The sequence below is a fragment of the Carya illinoinensis genome, chromosome 9 (genome assembly GCF_018687715.1).
Source record: "Carya illinoinensis cultivar Pawnee chromosome 9, C.illinoinensisPawnee_v1, whole genome shotgun sequence".
Taxonomy (NCBI): Eukaryota; Viridiplantae; Streptophyta; class Magnoliopsida; order Fagales; family Juglandaceae; genus Carya; species Carya illinoinensis.
The window spans coordinates 17,878,489-17,906,253 of NC_056760.1; the positions used below are offsets into that span (position 1 = coordinate 17,878,489).

At 34.3% G+C, this 27,765-nt stretch overlaps 1 protein-coding gene across 4 annotated transcripts; it reads right to left on the reverse strand.

Moving 5' to 3' along the window:
- Positions 1-9,071: 9,071 nt before the first annotated feature.
- Positions 9,072-27,437, reverse strand: LOC122277388 (probable LRR receptor-like serine/threonine-protein kinase RFK1). 4 transcript variants are annotated; one of them, XM_043087358.1, is made up of 24 exons: positions 27,261-27,437; positions 26,447-26,618; positions 24,980-25,049; positions 24,811-24,879; positions 24,671-24,717; positions 24,312-24,383; positions 24,125-24,196; positions 23,972-24,043; positions 23,793-23,864; positions 23,609-23,680; positions 23,419-23,490; positions 22,651-22,719; positions 22,478-22,543; positions 21,591-21,650; positions 21,424-21,474; positions 21,017-21,060; positions 15,498-15,874; positions 14,997-15,192; positions 12,456-12,596; positions 11,312-11,430; positions 11,005-11,215; positions 10,657-10,894; positions 10,423-10,573; positions 9,072-9,880 (listed from the first exon to the last, which is right to left on the reverse strand). In XM_043087358.1, exons 1-24 carry the CDS (start codon positions 27,394-27,396, stop codon positions 9,341-9,343), a joined length of 3,189 nt encoding a protein of 1,062 aa, XP_042943292.1. In that variant the 5' UTR covers positions 27,397-27,437; the 3' UTR covers positions 9,072-9,340. The 4 variants fall into 4 exon arrangements, with proteins under 4 accessions (XP_042943292.1, XP_042943291.1, XP_042943290.1 ...); XM_043087357.1 differs by having other exon boundaries at positions 9,072-9,865; positions 24,646-24,717; positions 24,978-25,049; XM_043087356.1 differs by having other exon boundaries at positions 24,646-24,717; positions 24,978-25,049; positions 27,261-27,436.
- Between the last annotated feature and the right edge of the window lie 328 nt (positions 27,438-27,765).

Consider the following 27,765-nt stretch of genomic DNA (forward strand, 5'->3'; position numbering starts at 1 on the left):
AATTCATTCATATTTAAAATTTAAATTAACACTATTTTTAATAAAATTTACTTTTTGACTAATCAGATTAGATTGATGTACATATTAATACATAATTATACTTGTAACTAAAATTTTCTTTTAATCTAATATAATTATAAATAAGTGTGTGAATGTTTTTCATCTAATAAATTAAATATTATCTAGTTCATGTCCTTCGATGTCTCACAACTTCCGTGTGGCTGCGGATTGCTTAGTAGAATCGAAACCATGAAAATGCTTGCATGCTTTTTTATTTTATTTTTTTGCAGTAATTAGGAGCACTTTATCAACTTTTCAGTGGCGGCACGGCAGCTTGATTTAGAACAATTTTAACTTTGTATATTTTGATAGCCGGCTTTCTACTGCTAATTAAATTAAGGAGGGTGTGAATAAAATATTCATTTTAATAATAAAAAAATAATTATTTTTATAAAAAAATGAGCAATTTTCGTGCATGCACGAGGTTCTAGGCACATGAATTCAACTACGTATATATGTGTTACAATCAAGGGTACATATTAGTGGTTCAATAATTTATGGACTATTTTCGTTCAAAAATTTTCATAATTTTTTTTTTTTAAACATCATTCAAATATAAATATTTTTTAATTTTTAATTTTAACTTTTTTTATCTAATCATTATACGTATTTTCTCAAATAAAACATAAAAGATAATACAATTTTTTCAAATTTTAAAATAAAAATAATATTAAAAATTATATTCTAACAATATTTTAATTTTAAAAATTTAACATATTTTTATTTAATATTTTTTCTCTTCTTTTTCAGAACTCTATAAAAAGATCTTAACAAAATAACTTTTCCAAGCATCTCCTTATAAAAAGATCCATTGAATTTCCTATTAGAACGTCTGAAATTAGAAAAAATCTTCGACTTCTCACCAGCAGCCATGCACGAACCCACTTCTACCCTTTTTGTCTACAACAAAAACATGCATGTATTATTATTATTATTATTATTATGTAAAGAAAAATGATATTTCACATTTAAAAATAAATAAATAAATAAATATAGAACCAATAAATTATTTTTAAGGTGTGCGGGATATATAGATCAAGAGTAGTGCTAGGGCCACCAAAGATTCCACACCTTGTGTCTACTGAATAGTATAAATAATTTTTTATTTTTATTTTTGTTTGTGTTTTTTTCAAATATTTTTTTAAACCCATTTAAAAATAAATAAAAAATAAAAAATTATTAAAAATAATTTCTTAATCATTAAATAAAAGAAATATTAAAAAAATAAAAATTTTGATATAAAATATGTATACACTTTTTCGATGTCTCTGTCATTTGTTATGGATCAAACATGATATAAAAGCGACGTGGCTACGTAAATGCATGCATGAGCGAGTCTTATAGATCAGTTCAATTCTTCCATGCGAGTTGGTCAAATTAATAAATTCTACCACGCAATAATCAATGATTCTTCCGAAAATGAAAGGACGAGAAAAAAGCAATATCAATAAATAAATAGGATCGAAGACTAATTAAAATAATTAAGTTTGTTGTTGACCGTTGACCATTGCAAGCCAGAGAGTATTACAATCGAGGTGTCTGCAATGGGATTAAAACAGCAGGCCAATTGGCCCCAAAAGGCCGAAGGATAAGCAGATATTCAAACCCAATGTTAATTCCGTTTCATACCCGAATGATTTTTTTTTCAGGAGGGTATGGAAATCATTAGGTTGTAAAGCACTCAGCACCCATGATCATTGACAATCTGCTGCCTGTAAAGAGATTATAATAAGAAAAATTCTATTCATCATCTCCACATATTTGATACCACACATTATACTTTTTTATTTTTTTATTTGTTATTTTTTTAATTTTATTCTTCTTAAAATAATTGAATTCTTCTTAAAATAATTGAATTCTTCTAATCATCATATATATACCACACATTTATTAAGAGAAAAAACTAATAAAAATAATTTTTAAAAATGTGATGTATGGTGTGTGGGGATAATAAATAGCAAAGCTCCTTACCGTATCACCAAAAAAAAACACCAGCTAATTTATTCTAACTCCCTCGTTTACTTAATTTGATTAAGTGTTCAATCAACTTTAAGCAGATCTCATTTCACATTTGAATATTCGGTTTATTTTATGATATTCAGATGCCTCAAATTCAGAATACTACACTCTGATTTATAGAGGTTCAAAGTATTATAAACTGGCGCGAGCACAACATTGCCGCAATCAGTATGATGCTAGGATGCATACTGGTTCACTACATATTGGCTAGAGCGACAGTTTATGCATGCCTCGTCATTACTGAATTAGCAAATCAACTTCTTTAATACAGATTTCTTTTAAGGTTATGGGAAATTTACTATTGAAGCATGATAATGAAGATTCAATAAAGGAGGGTACAACACAGAAGGTGGCCTCGGCAGATGCAATCAGCTGAGCATAATGGTGCATGACTGTACCAATGTCAAAGACATTTTGTCTTTGTATATTTATTCTTTGTAGTGGAGTCATTAGTCATTTTTCTTCTATTTTGTTTAGACTTGTCTGTATGTAGAGCTGGCTGTTGCATAGCAACATATATGATTGTTTTCTTTGTACAGATAGTTATAGGTGCCTTTGATACGTGTTTTCTAAATATATATATATATATATATATATATTGTATTGTGTAATATCATTTCAATTAGAATGAGAAATTCCAAATATATATATATTGTATTATGTAATATCATTTCAATTAGAATGAAAAATTCCAAAGCTTTCTCTTCCATTTGAAGTTAATTTTCCCTTCTCATATTTCTCTTCTTATCCTTTTCCAAGTGCTACTCTGCAGCTTGATTTCTTACATGGTATCAAAGCGATAGTTGTTGTCAACAATGGAAGAAGAATCAACCAACCAAAATAATCAGTAATATGTTTCACAATTCCTCAACTTCTTTAATCAAAATAATCCCTATCGAATAGAGAATGGGGATAGCACAATGGCTAGTTTGGTCACTATCTCTTAACTACATAAAACTATGTTACTTGGTCTAGAGCCATGCGAAGAGCACTCAAGGCCAAGAATTGGTTTCATTAATAGAGACATCAAAAGGCCTACAGGTCAAGATGATCATGAAGGCTTAGGAACACTGCAATGATGTAGTGGTGTCTTGGATTCATAACTTAGTAAGCAGCTCTGTGAGAACTAGCTTAGTCTTCGTTGATTATGCTTATGCTCTTTGGAATGAGCTGCAAGACAGGCTATCACAACAAAATGGGCCACATATTTTTCAGTTAAAGAAATCTTTGACAAGTCTCTCACAAGGAGATGACTTAGTAAGCATCTACTTTGAAAAAATCAAGACTATTTGGGATGAACTAATTCTATATGACCCTATACTTGAATATAGTTGTGATCAATTGAAAATTATGGGGGATAGGTACCAAAGGGACTGTGTCATCCAGTTCCTTTTGGGCCAAGTGAATGCTACTCTAATACTAGGGACCAAATCATGTTGATCAGACCTATGCCTGCATTGAACATGGTTTTCTCCATGATTCAACAACAGGAGAAACAACACCATATGATTTATGGTACCTCTTCCCCTAATCTTATGGCCATGCTCACTAAAGGGAAGTTTGGCAACTTCAAATCTGCAAGCAGGCGTGAGAGGCCTTACTGCACACATTGTAAGATGCAAAGACACACTTTAAAGACCTGTTTTAAAGCTAGAAATGCCAAGACTCCTGTATGTAGTCATTGTCATATGAATGGACACTTGGTAGACAAATGCTACAAGCTGCATGGGCACCCACCAGGACATAAACTGCATAATAAAGGGAAGAGTTCCGGTGCTTTTGTTACCCAATCAAACATCCCAGTTGCAGTAGATCACCATGAAGGGGGATGGTGATAAAATGGCACTCACCAAGGGGCAATATCAACAACTTCTTACTTTGTTGTAGCAAAAGGATCACTCAGTCAAGTCTTCTACAGGGCAACATCAAACCACTTTTCCCATTGCAGCAAATGCAACTAGTATTTACAAGATGTCTGGTATTTTTTTCTTGCCTCTCAACCTATACACAGAAACCGTCCAGTTTTTCTAGTGTTTCTTAGATTTTGGACACGGGTGCAACTGACCACATAATTTGCAACCCCTCTTTTTTCAACATAGTCACTGCAAATGTATTTTATTCAGTTAAGCTTCCTAATGGTGAAAATGTACTTGTCACACATATAAGAACTTTTAGAATTACTGAACACATTATTTTACAGGATGTACTTTGTGTCTCATCATTTTCTTTTAATTTTTCGTATGCCAGAAAAATTGTTAAGGACCTTGCTTGTTGCCTTATATTTTTGTCAAACTGTTGTTTCCTACAAGACCTTTTGTCATGGACCACGATTGAGATGGGTGAAGCCAATGATGGATTGCACCACTTGCTGACAATGAAAGTCTCTCCCTCAGCATTGATGACTACCCTTTTAAAGCTTTCTGAGAATGATAGTTTTGTTTATGCTTCTGTCATGAATAGCATTTTTGTTTCAAACCTTTGGCATTGTTGCTTAGGCCATATTTCAGATTCTAGGTTATCCTTGATCAATGATCCTATTATACAAAATTCCTTACCTTCTAATAACAAAATCATTGTTGTATTTGTCCTATGGCCAAGCAACATGGCTACCTTTCTCTCACATCTCTCATTGTTCTTCTAACAACTTTGAAATTGTCCACTTTGATCTTTGGGGACCTTCTTTAGAGATTGCTTATGATAGTACTTGATTTTTCCTCATTATTGTGGATGACTTTTCTCGAACCACTTGGGTTTATCTTTTTAAGAATAAATCTGACACAAGACAATGCATAGAGTCCTTTTTCAACTTGGTTGAGACCCAGTTTGGAACTAAAATTAAAACTGTTAGGAGTGACAATAGTACTGAGTTTCAAATAAAAGAATTTTTTAGTAAGAAAGGGGTAATTCATCAAAGAAGTTGTGTCCAAACACCTCAACAAAATGGTATTGTTGAGATAAAACATTAACATCTTTTGAATGTTGCACGAGTTTTAAGATTTCAGTCTAACATCCCTCTCAAATATTGGAATGAATGCGTCTTTATTGCCACCTACATCATAAATAGGACTCTTCTTCAAACCAAACCAACCTATGAACACATAAGAGTTTTTGGTTGTCTTTCATTTGCCTCTATTCTATCTCAAGGTAGAAAGAAGTTTGATCCTATAGGGAGGAAGTGTGTTTTTATAGGCTATCCCTTTGGAGTGAAGTGTTACAAATTATTTGACCTTAAGAGCAAGAATGTGTTTCTGTCTAGGGATGTCATTTCCCACGAGTATGTTTTTCCCTTTCAAAGGGATTCATCTCCACAATAGTTATCCATACCTAACATTGAGTAGGTATTTAATTTCTTTTGGCTAGGAATTCTCCTCACTCTACTAGTCCTTCTAGCCATGACCAGTCACCAACTCTTCAATCACCAGATTCTGAACATTTCAAAACAGAAAATGACCCTCTCTCTCCATCAAGACCATCACATTTTCCTAAGGACTTGCAGCCTCAATGTTACCACTTCAAAACTCTCATATACACCAGAAGCCTTTGAAGACAGCCACCCTATACACTCTCCTACTTGTACTGATTAGGTTTTGGCATCTCTACCTCGAAAATCAGTCAAGCCTAAAAAAACACCTCATTATCTCCAAGACTATCATTGCCAACAAGTCACTCTTGGTTCCTCCTCCCACTCCATGGATCAGACAGTTCCAGTATCTTCAGGTACACCCTTTCCTTTGTCTAATAATTTGTCTTATAAAAATTTCTCTCTTAATTTTCAAGCCTTTTCCACCTCCATTTCCACTCAAACTGAGCTACAAACCTATAGCCAAGCTGTTGAAGATCCTAATTGATGCAAAGCTATGGAAGCTAAATCAACAGTTTTAGAGTTGAAAAACACTTGGGTCATTTTCGACTTATCATCAAGGAAGGTTCCAATTAGTTGTCAATATGTTTATAAAGTGAAGTATAGCTCAAATGAGACAATTGAGATGTTAAAAGCTCAACTAGTTGCAAAGGGATATATGCAACAAGAAGGGATAGACTATCATGAAACATTTTCCCCTATTGCTAAGATGGTTACAATGAGAAATTTGCTTTCCATAGTTGCAGTGAAAGGTGGACAATTATATCAATTTGATGTAAACAATGTCTTCCTCCATGGAGACTTAGAAGAAGAAATTTATATGCAAAAACCTCTAAGATACAACAAAGGAAAACCAAGTCAGGTATGCAAATTACAAAAATGTTTGCATAGCTTGAAGCAAACCTCAAGGCAGTGGTATTCTAAGCTTTCAGCTGCATTATTCGAGTTTGGTTTTAAGCAATCAAATGCTGACTATAGCCTTTTCACAATGAGAGGAACTAATTCATTTATTGCACTATTAATATCTGTGGATGGTATCATTATATCTAGTGACTGTTTAGAATCTGTTTCCCTCATGAAAAGCTTCCTACATTAGAAATTCAAGATTAAGGACTTAGGTCACTTAAGATACTTTCTTGGGATAGAAGTGGCTCAATCCTCTAGAGGAATCTACATTTGCCAAAGAAAGTATGCACTTGACATCCTTGCAAACTTAGACACCCTTGGTTTGAGACCTATTAAGGTTCTTATGGATCAAAACACTAAGCTAAGTAAAGACACTGGCCAAACATTACCTAACCCTGCAATATATAGAAGGCTCATCGGTCGATTGCTTTATTTAACACTTACACTGTTGCCCAGATGACTAACACAAGAGGGGGGATGAATTGAGTTGTATTAAAAAAAATAACAATTATAAATCAAATATATAATATAAAATATAAACAAAATATGAAATAACAATAAATATAAAGAGTAAGGGTAAGAGAGAAGCAAACTCAGTATGTTAACGAGGTTCGGCCCCACTGCCTACGTCCTCGCCTCAAGCTACCCCTTGAAAATTTCCAAATTCACTATTCAACCTCCTTCAGGTGGAGATAGAAATCTATTACACCTTTGAACAACACCGCTACAAAGGATCCGTGTAGAACACCCTCTACACTTGCAATCACCTTACACGTGGTGATTCAACTATTCCCCGTGTAGAATACTTTCTACACACACAAGGGTTATACACACCCTTTTTCTGATACAAAAGCTGATAGTGGGTAGGTTATCAGAAAACACTCCTCAATGAGTGAAATAAGAACAATACAACGCAAACTATATCTCTCAAAATGAATAAGGATTAAGGCTCAATGCTTAGAGAAGAGAGAATGAAAGCTTTGAATGAATGTTGTATGCTCTTGGTGTTGTGTATGTGAAGCTCTCAAATGATCTATTTATAGGCATATGAGACTTCATATTTAAATTTAAAAAGATTCACATGTCAAAGACAACATCATTCACTTTTTCAAAAAATTCAAATAAAAGGTTCTTCTTTTTCAATTGTCAAAGATAACATCATTCATTTTTTCAAAGAATTCAAATAAAAGGTTCTTCTTTTTCAATTGTCAAAGACAACATCATTCACTTTTTCAAAAAAATCAAACCTAATCTTTTACTTTTGGCATATGACAAAATGAGCACACTTTCATTTTCAAAAAATTCAAACCTAATCTTTTACTTTTTGTATAAGTCTAAAAAAATATCAATCACTTTTGAAAATATTCAAATAAAACATGCACATGTGAAAGATGACAATCAATCATCTTTAATATTTTCAAAGTTCAACCCTTTAATCAAGGCATGCACATGCAAAAGATGACAATCAATCATCTTTCAAAATTTTCAAATTTAATTTTCAAAAATATTCATGCACATGTGGAAAATGTATTTTAATGCTTTATGATAAAATATTAATTTTGAACATTAATCCTAATTTCGAATTTTGAAGAGATTTACAACATTACTCTATAATTTTAATGTGAACTTGTTCCCTTCTTGCTCATGTTTGTTTCCTTGATGTGCTTGACTCCATTGTGTAGACAACTTGAGCTTGAGACTTCTTTATTCTTTGAATTCATTTGTTATCATCAAAATCCATGTGTAAATATATAATTACACAAAACTTGAAATCTTGGATTCAACATACATGACCTGACATCTCTTATAGTGTGTAGAATTTGAGCCAATTCATAGACTGTCCAACCAACATCCACCTAGTTGCTACACAAAAGGTTCTGAGGTACATAAAAGGAGCTCCTGGTCAGGAGATTTTATTTTCTCCCTCAGCTAAACTTCAATTGTCAGTATATTGTGACTCTGATTGGGCCTTTTGCCTTGACACTAGGAGATTAGTCACTAGGTATTATGTGTTCCTTGGGCATTCCTTGATATCTTGAAAGTCTAAGAAGCAGTCCATTGTGTCCCGATCTTCTGCTAAAGTAAAACATAAAGTCATGGCTACAACTTGTTGTGAAGTAACTCGGCTAAAGTATCTCCTCATAGATTTACAAGTACCTCATGTACAAACTGCTACTCTTTATTGTGATAATCAAACAGCCTTGCACATTGCATCTAACCCTGTATTCCATGAGCAGACCAAGCATATTAAGCTAGACTACCATCTCCTCAAGAATAAAATATTAGAAGGTAGTATTCAGACTACTCACATTTCTAGTAGGTTACAGTTAGTTGATGTGTTCACAAAAGCATTTCCTACTTATCTCATCAACTCACATCTCTGCAAGATGGGAGTAGTCAATTACTACTCTCTATCTTGTAGGAGGCTACTGGACCATGATAATGAAAATGCAACAAAGGAGGGTACAACACAGAAGGTGGCCTGGGCAGATGCAATCACTTGAGCATAATGGTGCATGGCCATACCAATGTCAAGCACATTTTGTCTATGTATATTCATTCTTTGTAGTGGAGTCATTAGTCCTTTTTCTTGTCTTTTGTTTAGACTTGTCTTAATGTAAAGCTGGCTGTTGCATAGCAACATACACGATTGTTTTCTTTGTACAAATAGTTATAGGTGCCATCGATATGTGTTTTCTACACACACACACACACACACATATTGTATTCTGTAATATCATTTCATTTAGAACGAGAAATTTCAGAGCTCTCTCTTCCATTTGAAGCTGTTTTTCCCTCCTCATATTTCTCTTCTTATCCTTGCTTCCCAAGTGCTACACTGCAGCTTGTTTCTTACACTTACAGATTATGCTCCTCTCACAGCTTTTGATGTTTTTGTGTCCGAGTATGTATGCAATTATCCAAAACTTTAACAGATAAAAATTCAGAACATAGCCGAAGTACAGAGAAGAAGGCATGCAAAAAGGGAAGGATTTAAAGAATAGATGGGCTTTTCAAATTAATCTCATACAAATCTTCTTCTGATGTTGAGGAAGGGCCAATCCCTGAGGAGACAGACGTCGAGTTTTTGGCCTGACTTGCCTCTGAAGTCTTGTTTTCCATTTGCAAATAATTATCTCTCATGGCTTTGAACCTCAGATATGACTCATCAGTAATTTCATAGAGGTCATGGGCGGATGCAGAGGATGAGCCATGCAATGAACCGACTGACGTTGACCGATGATCCTGACTACCTTCCATACTTTGACTTAGCATCTGGCTGTGATGGTCTCTTATGGCTTTAAACCTTAAATCTTTACTATAAGTACTTGCTTCAGGAATCACTTCGGGAATGACAGTTGTTCCTTCGAGCATGTTTACCACTTCAGACATGGTCGGCCTTAATGAGGGTGAAGCATTAGTGCATAAGAAAGCTACTTTCATCATCCTTTCTGCTTCTACCTTGTTGAATTCAGATCCAAGCTTTTTATCTACTAGGTCCATTAGGCTTCCAGTTTCCTGCAGATGACAGGCCTGCAATGAAAAAATATATATATAATACGTATACATCTTTCAAACATGGAAGTTTGCAAAGACATTCAAATTTGATTATGCAGTAATTTACTGAAGTATAGAATGAGCATGTCATAATTACAAGGGATAAAATAATTAGCTATTATATGAGTAAATCTGACCTTTTTTTTATTAACCTAATTATTCTGATTATCTGAATCTTTTTTTTTTTTCTTTTTGTTTCACCACACTCTCTTCACCTGCTCTTGACAAAAGTACGCTCTGATTCATCTTCTTTACAGTGTCCTCATCCTACAATAACTTGAGCGCAAGCTACCTCACTTTTTGAAGTGTATTTTAAGTTGAAGGAACAATTACTATCATTTCTATGGTCGAGACACAAAATAATTAATCTTTTTAATAAAAGAAGCACAATATGTGTGGAGTTAGAGACTTCTAAGCATTCCAAGAAAAATTAAAATGCAGATTGCAAGGCAGGACATCATCAGTCACAGATCTCATACTAGATGCAAAAAGCACATGACATAAAAGTAGAGAACTACCCAATCTAGAAGACAGGCACAGTTAGTTGCAGGCCCATAACTCATATTGTGCTTCCCACTAACAATTTCCAATGCCACAACTCCAAAACTGTAGACATCAGCTTTGTAGGTTAAATAACCCCAAAGAGCATATTCTGGTGCCATATATCCACTGTGAATGAAAATAAAAGATGATGAGATACTTTTCTTAACGGTTGGGGACATAGGTAAAAAGAAATCAAATTTGTGGCTTACATTGTTCCAGCTATTCGGGTACTGATGTGGGTTTTTTCCCCTTCATCAAGCCTAGCCAATCCAAAATCAGAAATTTTGGGGTTCAGCTCCCTATCAAGCAAAACATTGGTACCTTTTATATCCATGTGAACAATCTTGAGTCTTGATTCTTCATGAAGAAAAGCTAAACCTTGAGCTATTCCAACACAAATCTTGTGCCTAGTCGGCCAGTCCAATTTCAGTTGAAATTTTTCAGGACCTATTGCCAAGGCAAAATTCATTAACGCATAAGAAACATTTGTGCAGTTTGTACTCTATTTTTGCAATGTAACACCATCAATTAAGTAAATTGCACAGCATAATTCTCACCAAACAAGGCTCTGGCAAGGCTATTATTCTCCAGATATTCATATACGAGCAACAGTTGATCACCTTCAATACAACAGCCATAAAGTTTCACAAGATTTGGGTGTTGCAAACAAGAGATCATGCCTATCTCATTCAAAAATTCACGATTTCCCTGACTTGATTTAGATGAGAGCTGCTTTACAGCAATTACAGTACCATCGGCTAATAGACCCTACATACCAGGCATGAAAGGGTGAAAAATTTATACTCTTGAAGAAAAGGCCATACAGCAGTATGATTTATTATAACTCAGGGTTGGCTTGAATACCTTGTAAACAGGTCCAAATCCACCTTCTCCAACCTTGTTTGCAGGATCAAAATTGTTAGTGGCAATGTTAATTTGCTTTAAACTAAAAGAACTTGTTTGGAGCTCTAGTCCTTTAATATCTGTTCAATGAGAAGAAAGTATACCTTAGAAGTCAATAAACTGGCACATTAGCAAATATAATTCCTCCTTACTATTACAAAGAAACTGATACACAAAACAAGGCCTAAGTTCTAACATCTTAGTACACAAGCTTTCTAATTTACAAACTATTTTCTTAATTGATCTGTTCAGCTATATAACAAACCACACTCTATCCTAAAATTGATTGAAAGACAACTCTGAAATTTGAAGATGCAAACACATGGATTTAGAAATTCTGCTTACGCAGTTTTTCAAAATGTAGCAATAGGGAAACAGTATTTGGTGAAATAAAAGATGAGTGCTAAGAAAGAGAAGAAAGGAAACATGAACGTAGGGCTTGGAAAGAAGATTAGAAAGTGGCCCTTCCCAAAGCTCTTTTTTCTATTCATTTAACTAAGTACATGAAATTAGAATAATACCCTTCTTAACATTAAAAAAAAAAAAACAGAATAACACCCTTTTAGTTTACCAAACAAACAAAAACAAAAAGCTTCTCAAAACATCTTTATAAATCAGTGCAAGTACACCATCAAGGAAAAGCAAACCATAAACAATTTCTAGACATTTTTAGAAGAAAGCAACCAAATTTTATTAAATTTTATAGTCGTTGAAAAACCCCCACCAATTGAAAAGTTAAAGCTGAATACTTTAATTTCACATGCTTGAAAAGAACAATAACTAAACAATTAAGTGATTGCTTCAAAGGATTAATAAATCAATTTAGATACAAACAATCGATGGTGCTTATAATGCTATAAGCAAGTCCTAGGTCTATTACCTAAGAGAAAGTGAGACATTACTGCAAAATCAGAGTTGATAAATTTCAATGAGCATCCTACAAACACTATTAAAATCTTTAAGAAAATGAAAAATCGTTCAAAAGAATAGATCTCACAAGATAGTGGGCACTCATGCACAAAACAATGACTCGATAAAAATAGGAAAATAAATTATTTTTTATTTTATCTGAAGCAATAATATGTGCATCTGATAACACCCAAACCTTGTTCTCTCCCAGATTTGGCTCTAAAATAGCACCTCCACCAAAGGACACACAATGCCAAGAATATGAGGCATGATCCAACAGCTCCTACAATAATTGGTGCAATCCTTGTCTTCCCCCCTTCCGAGTGAGGTATGAAGTCTAGTAAAAATTGCCAACAAAGCGAGTATGCGAAACAGGAGTTAACTTTAGAAAATGAGGAGAGAATCTCGAAGCATACATAGATTTAAGTGTAAAACTGAAATTGAAAACTAGGTTGTACTAGATAAGAAAAGCTCATAATTATGGAAAAAGTCAAGAAAAATTTCCTCTTGTTTCCACATAGAACATATCAATCATATCTTCTTAGTATATGGTCAAATCAAACGAGACAAAAGATGTTTGTAAAAGCATCAAAAGGACCAACAGCAACATACAACACTATGTTAGATTATGCATTCCTTTGCACCTCTGCACTACTGCATACTTCTTTCTCACCATCGGTTTGTCCTCGATTTCTATAACTCATCATCCTGCTCTAGGAAAGCCCCGGAGATTCTATCCGAGGAATAGGGGGATACAAAAAAGTACAAGATAGTTACCACCTATCTCAAGTGCCAATTAAAGAACAAATTTTGGCAAGAAGAGAAAAAAGGATGGATCAAATTCTATTGATTTATAGAGACGTGAGTCGAGGTTTTATATGTTCAAGTCCAAAACGGGAGGTATACTAAAATGAGTAAATATAATTAGAAAGCATAAAATCGGAATCCGAAATGATAATGCAGTTGGAGTAAGGCAAAGAGAACAAACAAGTTAAAGACTGCATCCCATACCAGGGGCACATCCCCCCGAAACCCCTGTTTTATGGGGACCTCCCTCCAACCCCCTACCATATCAGCAGACCAACTTTACTGCATGCGAAGCAGCAAGTCGGGAAGAAAGCAGATGCCAATATTACAAAGCTAATTTAGATTATAAATTCTGAAGGATCACTTCAGTGAGCAAATCATATAGCTAGAGTGGTACTCACAAAATGGAATCTTGCTGTGATTACATCAATTGGAGGATTATTACTTGAATAAAATGATCTACTAAAAACCATTTTTGTAAGAATAAATTTAGTTTTATAGTTATGCACAATAAATTATCTAATTAGCAACTACAGTTTTATTTTTGTGATAAGTAAGTAGAGCTTTATTAATGATCAAAATGTGTTTCCAGACTACACAGGGTGTATACACTAGAAACACCTAGCAAAAAGAAGAATAAAGGATAAGGAAAACCTAAAAGTTAGAAAAAGAAAAATGAAAAATGAACAAACATCCAAGGATACAAAGTTCTGAAAAATAAATCCCTGAGGACCGTGACCATCTTCTCCTTATCCTCAAATGACCCGTTATCTCTCTCTCCATACACACCACAATAAGAAAACCTTAATCATCTTCCACAAAACTTCTCTTTGAGAAGAATTAAACCTCCAGTTCTGAAGTGCCAAAACCTCCATCACACTACGAGGCAATCTAACCTGATCAATCCAAATTTCATTCCAAAGATAACAAGCGACCTCACAATGCAAGGAAAGATGATCTATTGTTTTCACACTCCTATAAATGCAACATCAATCATCACTATAATGTTCCTCTTCCATAAATTATCCATAGTATTGATTTTCCTTATAGAAGCTGTCCAAAAAGAAAGAAAGCAACTCTCGAAGAAGGTACTTTGTTACACCAAATATTATTCCAAAGAAAAGGGTTACTATCATGATATATATACATAAAACATAATAAAAAGATTTCAATTCAAGCACATCATGCTTTGGACGAGCCCAATAAAGCTTATCCGAACCACCAGTTCTAAGCCGAATAGATTACAAACATTCTAATCTTGTATCGCTCTGATGAACTCCACATCCAACTGAGAAGCATCACTAAAAAACTGTAAAAGATCTGCAACCAAAGCGTCCTAGAAACAAGTAGTGTTGAATCACTTGGGGAAAGTTACCTTAAAAGATTGATCTTCACACCAAACATCATGTCATAACCTTATCTCTGATCCGTCACACACCACATATCTAATGGAATAAGCAAAATCTCCAATGCCCTCCTGATTATTCCATAGACATAAGGCCCAATAACCTCAATAGAACTTCATCTACCCCAGGAAATCTAGTTTTATGAATGCATAGTTTTATATTATTCAACTGAATAGATGTTATCGTACTGATTGAAAGCATACATATTTATTTTCTCACAGGGACAATATGGTAATTGTAGATTGTAGAATTTTGAAATCACTGAATTCAGAGCTTTGACATGAACCATTAAGTTTCCAATTGCATATACTCATTAACCCTGAGAAGAGTATTGATCTTAGCTAACCAGATCAATTATTTTACTTTATCCATATGGAAATTTTGGAAAGCTCTAAGATGAGATCAGTCATCCTGGTACAATGTCTACAATTCTAATGCAAAAATAATGACAGTGTATTCATAAGTAGAATAACATCAGAATAACTATGATTATTAGAATACTATTAACAAGAAAAACCACTTACTGGGTTCCACAGAAATAGCTGATATCAAGGGACCATAAGATCCAATTTTTGGTATTCGCGTTGTCCCTTTCCCAGCCCAATAGAAGCGAATTTCCAATATATCTTGTTCAACACTGGCATTATATATTTTTTTAACCGGGGTAACAGCCCCATAGGCTTCAGCTGTTATATTGAAATTCTCCTCCACTAATTTTTCCTGAAACATAGTAGTTTATTTAAAACATTTTTTGCAAATTCATGAAAAGTATGGGCACCCAAGAATCCACTGGCACATGGCACATGTATAAGGACTCACACAATAATATGGGAAAAAAGGGTTAACCAACTATTTAAAAGGAAACAGTAAAAACTCAAGAAAGCATCCTACTACGTCAATTTCTAGAGAGCTGAAGTATGATCAGTTATATTATTACAACTTTAACCATACACAAATGGGAGTATGAAGGTTCACGTACCCAGACAAATTTAGTAAGCATATATTGTATGATTGTGATGTCTTACCTGAATGTATATATCAAATATGCGCCTCCCAAGGCTGTTATATGTTTTGTCATTTGTAAATTGTATCTCCGCAAAGTGTAGGCTCACAGTGTAACTTCCATTTTGTAAACAATAATGATAGTAAGTAAGAGATAGAGGAGAAATGCGAGCTTCAGAATACAATGCAGAGATGTTTGGTGGTGTCAATTTTGCAACATAACGAGTGTTTTGAAAATTATCGTCATCCATGAAATCTCCCGTGCTACTTAGTCCCCAGTGACCATTATTACTAGGAAAGAATAATGCAGCACCACCAATAGCACTTTTATCTCCTTGATAGACAATGTCTCCTTCTCGAACATCATCTCCACCACAATTTATGTATAAAGAACTTGAGTCTGCTCCATTCAATACAGTAAAAAGAATCAGATAAAGAAGCTTAAGATTCTATGAAGTTATTGCAGAAGTAAATTGGCTACAACAAGAACAAAAAAATAAATGCGCACACGCACACACTCAATTTCACATCATTGATTAGAAATATCACATCAACTTGCATGAATAGCTAGTGATAAATATTAAAATAAAACAAGTTCAATTGTAGAAACTCTGTTATTTTGGGGGATAACACACTAAAGAATATATATTGAAATTTCAGATCTGATGCTTTCATTGTTCAATTTCCAAAAATAAAAATCTCATTCCAAGTAAGCTACATAGCTGTAGATGTTTATGGAGGAAAAATGCTTCACTTTTATTAACTGATGTACAAACATATATATATACACTTAATACACTTGACACTTATACCCTCACACACTTATACTAATTACAAACATATCCTCTAACACTCCCCCTCAAGCTGGGGCATATATATCATATAAACCCAGTTTGAAACAAATAAGTTTTAATCGACTCCAACACAAAGACTTAGTAAACACATATGCAAGTTAGATACTGCGACGTCTCCAAAAAGTATTACTCTTGCTAATGGTTCCTTGCTAAAGTTACAGGCATTGGATCCACTAAGCTCACTGACTCTATATCCGTGTCATTTGTTCTATATGTTCCTAGTTGTCCCTTTAGTTTGCTGTCCATCAGTAAAATTACTCAAAGTCTTCAATGTTCAGTGACCTTTTATCCCTCTTCATGTATTTTTCAGGATCTCAAGATAGGAAACAAGATTGGTACAGGACATGAAGCTGGTGGCTTGTATTATCTTGATATTAAACAGTTACCCACTCAAGCCCTTACATCATCGTCATCATCTGCTTATGAATGACATTATCGTCTTGGTCACCCCCCTTTTCCCTGTTGAAGCGTCAAGTCAAGAACCTAGGAAATGTGTCTCCCTTTCCTTGTGAAACATGTCAAATTAGTAAACATCATCGTGTGTCTTTTATACCTCGAATTGATAAAAGAGCCTCGAGTCCTTTTGAACTGGTTTGCTCTAATACCATGTAGACGTTTATGGAGGAAAAATACTTCACTTTTATTTAATTGATGTACAAACATATATATATATATATACAATACATACACTTGACACTTATACCCTCACACACTTATACTAATTACAAACATATTCTCTAACAATAGCAAACCAGAAAATAAAATTACACATCATTGAGTCAAGTGTTTTTGTTTCTTTTCCCTAAGAAATCTAGGAAACTAATCATAGAATACTAACTATCAAGCTAAAATTCATATGACACATTACATTCTCAAGAACCAAATATAGGTAACATAAAACTCTTACAATTATAGTCCATATGCTTAACTTTAGCCATCTCCACAAAACACTAAATTGCCTGCCAATTAAATTACTATTTTATGGGATAACAGGTTAAGTAGTTTTAGATGACTACTCCATGATTTCCTAATTCTTGAAGAAATCCAAGAAACAATTGTGAGCCATATTTATATTTTGAAGCAATCCAACTAGGGGTGCTACCCGCCCCCACCCTGCATTTTGGGGGGGGGGGGGGGGGGGGGGGGGGGGTGGTGGCGGCTTTCATCCCCAGACCCCTCTCCCACATCCCAGGGGTAGGGTACCCCACTCCGGTGGCAGGGAGGGGGGGGGGGGGGGGGGCGGCGGATGACTACCCCTCCCCCACATCCCCAGGGTGGGGTACCCCACTCCGGTGCTGGGGGGCAGGGCTGGACCCCTCATCTGCCCTGCAACACAGGGGAGAGGGAGGAACAAGTTGCAATGTTTCAATTGCAAGGAATTTGGTCATATTGCTCGTAACTGTCCTAAGAAAGTTTGTAACTACTGCAAGAAAGAGGGTCATATCATTAAAGACTGTCGAGTACGACCTTAGAATCGCCAATCCCAAGCTTTTCAGGCTCTTGTTCAGTCCTCTTCTTCTTCTTCTGAGCCATCTATTGTAAGCTCTAATTCATCTGTTCTCACACTAGCAATGGTCCAACAGATGATTGTGTCTGCTTTTACGGCCTTAGGCTTGCAAGGTACGGGTACTAACTCAACTTCTTGGATTGTTGATTCGGGCGCTTCTAATCATATGACTGGTGATACAATGAGTCTACATGATGTTCGTAAGTATCATGGCGTGCAAAATATTCAGATCGCTGATGGCAGTACTATTCCTATTACTGCTATTGGTAATTTGGGCTCTTCATTTCACGATGTTTTTGTCTCTCCTGGATTATCTACCAATTTGATTTCTGTTGGACAATTGCTAGATAATAATTGTGATATTCACTTTTCTCGTGGTGTTTGTCTTTTGCAAGATCAGGTGTCGAGGACGATGATCGCGATGGGGCCTAAAGTAGGACATTTATTTCCCTTACAGTTTTCTATTCCTAATGTTGTTTCTCTTGCTTGTATGGCTACTGCCAATACTAATGAAGTCTGGCATAAGAAATTAGGTCATCCTAATTCTGTTGTCTTGACTCATCTTATAAAATATGATTTTTTGGGCAATAAAGATTCATTTTCTTCTTCTCCTATATCTTTTGATTGTACTACTTGTCGTCTTGGTAAAAGTAAAACTTTACATTTTCCTATGCATGGTAGTTGTGCTTCTAATTGTCTTGAGAATGTGCATACTGACGTTTGGGTGTTTGTTTTGTTCATCTGCCACCTGTTGAGCGCCACAAGCTTGCTGCACAATCTGTCACGTGTGCCTTTATTGAATATAGTCCTACTAAGAAATGATTTATTTGTTATGATACTCATGCAAATAAATCCCGAATCTCACAGAATGTGATTTTCAAAGAAAATCAATATTTCTTTCAATCTCAAGTTATTTCTGATCCTCCTATTACTCTTCTTCCCGCTTTTGAGGATGTGTCTTCATCTATTAAGTGATTTCAACCAGGTATGGTGTATCATCGACGTCTTTCCCCTTCTTCAACGCCCCTTCCACACACTGATCCGTCATTTGATTATGCAGTTCCTTTACCTTGGCACTCCACCCGGGTTACACATCTACCAAATAGGTATGGTTTTCCTTACACCTTGCTTAGTGCCACTCTCAACACTATTTCTGTTCCTCACTCTTATACCCAGGCATCCACCCAAGTGCGTTGACAGCAAGCCATGAAAGAGGAAATCCAAGCTCTTCAAGACAATCACACTTGGGATCTTGTAATTTGTCCCTCGGATGTCAAACTTATTGGTTGTAAATTGGTGTACTCAATCAAGTTTAGAGCCGATGGCTCACTGGATAGATATAAGGCTCGTTTAGTGGTTCTTGGGAACCGACAGGAGTATGGTATTGATTATGAAGATACATTTGCACCTGTTGCCAAAATGACTACTGTGCGGACTATCTTGGCACTTGCTGCATCGCAAGAGTGGTCTCTTCGGTAGATGGATGTGAAGAATGCTTTTCTACATGGGGATTTGAAGGAAGAAATCTATATGTCCCCACCTCCCAGCATGTTTGCTACACCTTCCTCAGAGGTTTGTCAGCTACGCTGATCCTTGTATAGACTGAAACAAGCTCTGCGTGCATGGTTTGACAAATTTCGCTCTAACCTGATTGCTTTTCATTTTACTCAGAGTCAGTTTGATTCCTCCCTTTTTCTTCGCAAAACTTCTACAGGAATCGTATTGCTTCTCATATATGTCAATGACATTGTGATTACTGGCTCTGATACTGAGTTAATTAAGCAATTACAACAGCATCTCAATGCCTCTTTTCACATGAAAGATCTTGGTCCCCTACAGTACTTTCTTGGCCTTGAGGTGCAGTATACTCCAACTGTTACGTTGTTACACCAGCACAAATGCACACAGGATGTTATTCATTGTGTGGTCTCCAATCGGATAACTCTGCTTTTACTCCATTGGAGGTAAATCTTAAGCTTCGTCAGGAAGAAAGAGAGCTTCTATCAGATCCATCCCTGTATCGATAGCTTGTTGGGAGTTTGAACTATTTGACAATTACTTGTCCTGACATTTCTTTGGCTGTGCAGCAAGTTAGTCAATTTATGCAGGTTCCCTGACATCTTCATTTAGCTACTATCCGTCGCATTATTCGATATCTGAAGGGCACCTCTACATGCGGATTGTTCTTTCCTAAATAATCTTCCTTATAGTTGGTGGGGTATAGTGATGCTAATTGGGCCAGATGTGCGGATACTCGTCCCTCTGTTACTAGCCAGTGCATGTTCTTAGGCAATGCACTCATTTCTTGGAAGAGTAAGAAACAAGACAGAGTTTCCAAGTCCTCTACTGAGTCTGAGTATCGAGCTATGTCTTTCGCATGCTCTAAGATCACATGGCTTCGTGGGTTATTCGGTGAACTTGGTTTTCCTTAGCTACATCCCACTCCTCTTCATGCTGATAATACAAGTGCTATTCAGATGGTTGCAAATCCTGTCTTCCATGAACATACGAAACATATCGAAGTCGATTGTCATTCCATTCGTGAATCCTTTGACAAACATGTGATTACTCTCCCTCACATTTCCACTGAATGTCAAACTGCAGACATATTCACTAAAGCTCTTTCTCAGCACCGGCATCAGTTTTTGGTTGACAAATTGATGCTTTTTGATCCACCAGCATCAATTTGAGGGGGAATGTTACAAAGACACTTTTAGTAACTTTTTATATCTAGATAGGATAGCAGATAAATAGGCTGCTGTAAATATACTTAACGTGAAAATACTTAAGGTGTACAATAAAACCAGCAGCAATTAGGCGCTGGAATCACGCTGAACATTCGGCGCTCGGTTGTAACTCTCTTCTATACAAATAAAGGAAACCAATGGAAATGGGTATTCAGACCTTTTGACAATTTATCCTTTAAAAAACTTTTTAAAGTTTTCCTTTTGTCACCAAAAATCCTTGTCTAGTCACTCTAGTGGTTGGCTTATTTTGCTGTATCATTCATATTTATATCTCTATTCAATATTGTGATTTGATGCATTAGGGCTAATTCAAAATTTAATAAACATTGTAAAACTTGTGATTAATTAAAAGAACAAAGAATTGTGGCATACACCAATTCACCCCCTTCAAGGTGTAATCTTGTAATTTCAGTAAGACTGAGAAGTACACTTACATTGACTACACTTGAAATCCTCCATGCACGGACGAAATGCCCTTCTGGGATAACAAGTGAAGAACGGAAGGATTAGCACTACCTAGACATTATTCAACATAATACTATTAAATATAAAAAACAATTCATGGGGAAAAATATAGCTACTGACAGGTGGCCAAGCCAAAGAAGAAAGTAAGTGTACTGGCTTCACGTGGTGAATGTACAAGATTTTTTTTTTTTTCTTTTTTCTGTTTCTCTTTTTTAAGCTCCCCTCCGCCCCCTTCTCTCTGCTGGGCAGGGTGCAGGGGTTGACTCCAATATACATAGTATAAACATAGAAAACAAGGTATGACAAGGAATAGGCACCATATCATCAAACTTCTAATTTTTGGGAACAACTGAAGAAGATAAGAAAAGCAACTTACAAGCCATTTTTCTTTGGAGAGCTTTGGAACAAGTTTAAGTTCATGAGATCCCTATTAAAGAAAATAAAAAGTGAATAACTATTATTACATATTTCACTTTCTACCATTATAAAACATGAAAGTAAATAGATAATGATATCAATGAAGAAGGAATCATTTCTCCATACACGTATTGACAAGCAAGCGTCTCTTTGCTTTGCCATGTAAAGTTATTGTACGAGAGATCCCTGCATTCCCAAACAAGAAAAAGATGAACTTCATCTTCTTAAATAAGACATTTTGATTCATAAAGAATGTCAATTCTTAATTTGTGAGTCTTGAGTTTGATGAGTGTCCCTACAAAAATTTCTTTGTTGTAATTCAAAATTTTATTTTATTTGCTTCTAAAAGTTAACATTATAAGTTTTCTTAATAGGGCATGATACATGTATCTCTAGATTCATTAAATTCTTTTAAATCATTCTCTTAAATATTTTTTAAAAGATTCATCTATTAAAATGTATTCATACAAGTTTCCTACCCAGCAACCCTATTGTGAATAGGAAGAGATAGATTTTATTATTTGTATTATATTTTTAATACTTCCCCTCACGTGAAGGCCACACTTCCCCTCAATGATAGGGCCTAACATGTGAAGTATTTAATTAATTGGGGTAGAGTATAGAGTCAGGGTTCAAACTCAGGGCCTTTGCTCTAATATCTTGTAAAATCACCACTTGTCCTAAAAGCTTAAACTGATTAGACGGAGTAAATTTTATTATTTGTATTATATTCTTAACACCCTACACAAAGACTGCATTCAAACTCATGGGAACTGATTTCTTACTTAATAGCAGCTGGTAAAGTTTGTAGAGCTCCAATGTCAATCAATTGTCATCACACTTCTTTATATCTAAAAAAATTAACATATCTAGAGACTCATTTTCGGTGAGAGTTGAAAAATCAAGAGATAGAGATAACACCCAGCCAACAACTGTATATGAATGGTAAAAAAGCATCTATTCTCAACTAATAATAGATTAAAAACACTGGGCATCCAAGATCAGAAACATACACGTTAGTTCCTTTCATCAAGATTGACTCTGGAACATCTCCACTCAGCAAGTTGCGACTTAAGAAACTGACGAAAGCCGCATGACACAATTAGTATCGTAATTTTATGCTAGGACGTGATTACATTCCAAAAGTATGCATTTACAAAGTCGGAATATTGATATCATAACTTACATAAACTTCAAAGTCTTTGTGCTTATAACACTGGGTAATTCTCCACTTAACTTGTTGAAACTGAGATCCCTGTCAAAAATCATGAGATAAAACATATATTTATAACTTTATCCCATAGAACATCTAGTAATATGCTGTATGCAACGTGAATAAGTCATTCTTGCAGCCTATGTTTGTATGTACAAGTGAACCAAGCACCATAAAGAACTAATGGTGGGGCATAATGTATTAACACCAATGAACATGAAAGCTCAAGTTTTTGAGGAATAAAGCCATTTGTGAATACTCCTTTCTTCATCCTTAATACCCAATCCAGGTGATCCTCAGCAAGTTTTTTGAGTTTTATTTAAGTTTTTATAATTCCATTACTTTAACAGAACTAAATTATGCCTCTGCAGCCGGGGATTGTCAAGATATGAAAGGGACAGAGGACTCTAGAAAACTAGAAAACACATTCGCAGCATCAGCACAAATAATAAAAATATTAATGAACATAATTTAAATCATATTCGGGACATCAACTGAGACCAATAGTGCACAGGAAAACTCCATTCAGTAATAAGTTTCCTGCATCAATAGAGCATTATTATTATGCTTTTCTTTTTTCTTTTTTGTATTTACTGTATAGCACTTCATCTATGTATAGCACCTCATCTAGGCATTACTTGATTTATTACTCAATTCTATAAATATTTCAAAGGAAAAAGATGAATATGGTAAAAATACTAAAACAAAAGTTAAAAAAGATAAACACTGTTGTGTCCTTACAGATTCTCCAGAGAATTCTTGCTCCAGATGTCGTCAGGAATTTCACCAGAGATATTACAGTTCCTCATAACTCTAAAAGAAAAAGAAAAAAATGGACCAATTCTTATATGATAGGACCAATTCTTATATGATAATCAGATAGTAGATAAACATAAGCATTCATGTTAATAACAAAAATCATTAGACATACATTTTCTTAAGGCCTGTCATCTTTGTCAAGTTTGGAAAAGTCTGAATTGTCCCACTTATATCGGTAATCCTCCTGTTCATAAATCTAAGGTCAGGAACAATGCTTCAAGTACAATTAGTATAACTAACAAAGAAATACGAATACGTGTATCATTTAAAGAGTGATCGAGAATATCTTCACTCACAAATCTTCTAACTTTTCCAAAACGGAAATAGTTGATGGTATGGGTCCTTCAAGTCCACTAGCAACCATTTCTCTGCATTGAAGAGAAAAAAACAGTCAGGAGAAAATAACAAGCCCCAGTTACACTACTTGCCTTGAATCCAAAAATGCATTAGGAATTCTGAAAGCTTAGGAACTTACAGTCTCGTAAGATTTTTCCAGTTCTGAATAAAATCTGGTATCGTTCCATTTAAGTTGTTATCGTTTACGCGACTGCAATGAGCATTAAAACGTCGTTGACCCTACAATATATTAACATATGCTTGATGTAGTATATATTATAGAAAAGCTTACAAATCTGTCAAGTTTTTCAGCCCGCCAAGTTCCTTTGGTAAATTACCACTCAAATTATTAGAGGATAATACCCTACAAGGACGAGTATTAGAGCCAAATAGACAAATCAACAATCAGAGCAAAACAACCAGTAAATACGACCATGTAATAAATAAATAAAATTAATAAAATGATAACAAGGACTCACAAAGTTCCCAAATTAACCAGCTTCCCAAGTTCTGAGGGGACTGTTCCAGAAAATTGATTTGCTTCAAGACTCCTGAATAAAAAATAAATAAATTGTCATTTCGTTTGTTAGCTATTTCCCACCACGCAAACTCAAACAGTGTTGTGTTTCGTAAACAATGTGTTCAAAACAAATAAAAGCACAAGAATTCTAAGCTCTTAAATTCCACCATAACGGGAAAGTAAATAAGCAATTGCACATATCTTATGCCGTAAGTGATACCACAACCTGTGCTCAACATCATTTTGCTAGAAAAAAAAAACTGGGATCCCCGAAGTAAAAATAAAAAGCTTACAAGTATGTGAGACTGCTAAAGTTACCCAATTCCTTTGGTATCGACCCTGACAACCGGTTTCCGAGAAGAGAGCTGCATCAATGGTCTTCAAGTTTATTCATCAAAGAATTCGAGTATCCTCGAAAATTAAATTGATGAAAATGAGAGGTGGATTATATTGCTTACACAAAGTTGATTTGCGTTGAAACCCATTGGATAGGAATTGAGCCACTTAGATAGTTGTAAGCCAAATCCCTGCCAATGCAAATATGGGTTTAGTTTGTATTTTATTTTTGAGCTTTCCTGGAAAAGAAAGAGAAATTTTTGAAGTCCATTTTCGAAATACAGCTCACACGTATTGGAGGTAACGAAGCCGAACCAGCTCAGGAGGGAGTACACCTGGAAGACTGAACCTCTTAAGTTCTCTGCAAACAATAAACCAAAATGCAGACAATAAAGCAAGGAAAATGATAAAATATCTATCCATTTACAATTTCTTTACAATCTTTTAAAAATATAATATTTTTTTAAATATTTGTTTTAATTTTAATTTGATGTGTTTAAAATTTAAAAAAATATTATTTTATTGATAAGTTGTAAATAAATTATAGATGAATTGTAAGGCGATCATCTACAGTAAAGCAAACAAGAAGTCTTTAACTTAGGATAGAGACGTAGTACTGCCAGGAGGTTGATCTTAAAATACGGTATATAAAATTTAGACATCAAGGAAAGACAAAGGATAAATAAAAATTATTAAAATTGAAATGTTAACTCAAACTATAGAAAGGAGAAATTAATATTCTACAAAATCTTTTAAATTAGATCCCTGTCGCCTCCTCAGTCAAGATTTCGCCGTACTGCCTACTTTTCAATTTTCATCCATCAGAAGGGTCAAAGGACGATGCTAGACTTAAAAAAAAAAAAAAATTGTTATTTTTTTCAAATCATTTTTTAATATTTTTAAATATTTTAAAAAATATAAAAAATTTATATTAATATTAAACAATTATTTCTTAATTATTAAAATAAATAAAATAAAAGTTGACCAGCAGTAATCCCCAACGGAAGCCACCAACGGTGGCCTTAATATTTTTCAAAGGTCAAAATGACAAAATAAATAGGAAAAATATAATTGTAAGTACAATTGTATACTAATCTATATATTAATATGATGTGATTGGTTAAAAAGTAAATTTTATTAAAAACAGTATTAATTTAAATTTTAAATATAAATAAATCAATATTAATATATAGATTAATACACGACTGTGCTTATATATAATAAAATTCACATAAATACTTTTCATATTTCTATGGGAGGACTATCTGACAGAACTTGTTTCAAATGTTGTAGTACTCTATTTTCTCGTTCTCCAAATCACCTCACCCAAAGCATGCTTTTTTATTAAAATAGACGAAATTGGTTCAGTAAAATAAATTAAAAAATTAAAATTAATTATTTTATAATAAAAATAATTTTATAATTTAATATATCATATTAAATTTTATTAATTTACTTTTATAAAATATACCAAAACATGTCTCTTATCTTATGTTATAACAATGTATACTAAGAAGGAGAAATAATTTAAAAGTAGGTCATGAATGTAATTAGTTCAATTACTAAAAAAAAAATGATAATTATGGCTTCATGTATGTATAAGCATCACATAATCACTTTGAAAAAAATAAATAAATACGATATTTATATAAAAAAAAATTAATTTTTTAATAATAAATTCTATTATTTCTTAAAATTACTACATGATAATTGTACACTACATAATTATATATAATATTGCTCTTATAATAAACATACATGCGTACGATATAGCATGTATTGTTCGGAAATATTGAGCAATCGCATTTAACATTCTTCGCGGAATTGCTCGGCGGTGGATCCGACATAACCGTTTCGACCTGGCAAGTATTGGCATTAAACTTCCAATTAGTAGCACCCATTCTCTCTGCAATTTGCTGGAGAACATCAACTGCAATAATGCAAACATATCACAATCTCAGTAACATTACATGAATATTGCATGTTGTATAAACGGAAAAAAATAATACTTACAGTTTTAAATTGTGCAAATTTTACTAATTCTTTTTGAAAAAAATGAGTAGATTTAAAATTTACATGAAATATTATTTTTTTAATAATAGACCTAACTTTTAAAAAAAAAAAAAATAGAGTGTGTGAGGGCTTGCATGCCCTATAACTATATCTAGCATCAATATTCATATGTAATCCCTAACCTAAACTCAAATTAGTTAGTATATAACCATGCATATATATATAAATCATCCATGGTTTGAGTCTTTAATTCGCTTCAATCATATATATATATATATACATTAATTTGTGTTTATTAATATATGATTGATTCTTGTGATCATCACTAGCTAATTGGTTCTTGATCGGTACGTGATGATCCATGCATATATCATGATGTACAGCCAAAGGGATTATAATTACTTATTAATTTTTATAGATTATTCGATCAAAGAAAACAGTAAATACATGCATATTCATCGTGGATTAATTAACTCATGAGGATATATCATCTAGCTACTTAGTTGCTTTCAGAAAAGATGAAAAGCAAACGAGAATTAATTAGTAACATCAAACCTACCTTCATCTTGAGGCACAGTAGCAGAAGCAAGTATGTTTGTGCCCAGCAAGCTGTAGCTGATCATCATGAGGCCGACAGCAACCGAAAGGAAGACAACTACTTCATCGGCAATACGTTTGATGGGGAAGATGAGCATGTTTGCTGAGCATCCAAGCGAATTCCCTTGATCTCCTGATGATTTTCAGTAGTACGTACTGATCTCCTGCATATATATATTCTATATATATCTTTGGTCTCTGTTCACATTTTAAATTAAATTAGGGTGGAAATGAGTCATGCATCGTCATGCTAAAAGTCAAATGAATGTCTTGATCAACATATATCGATTGATCGGGCTTAATATCTATCCATAGCTGTTATTCTACTTTTCGATCTTGTGTTACAAAGAAGATGACCCTTGGATAGCTAGACACGTATGTAATTTGCTTTGTTTTCGTGCGAGTCTTTTAACTACTTGCTTTGAACTGGTCCTAAGTACTCGTTTTCAGCATTATTGGAGAAATTA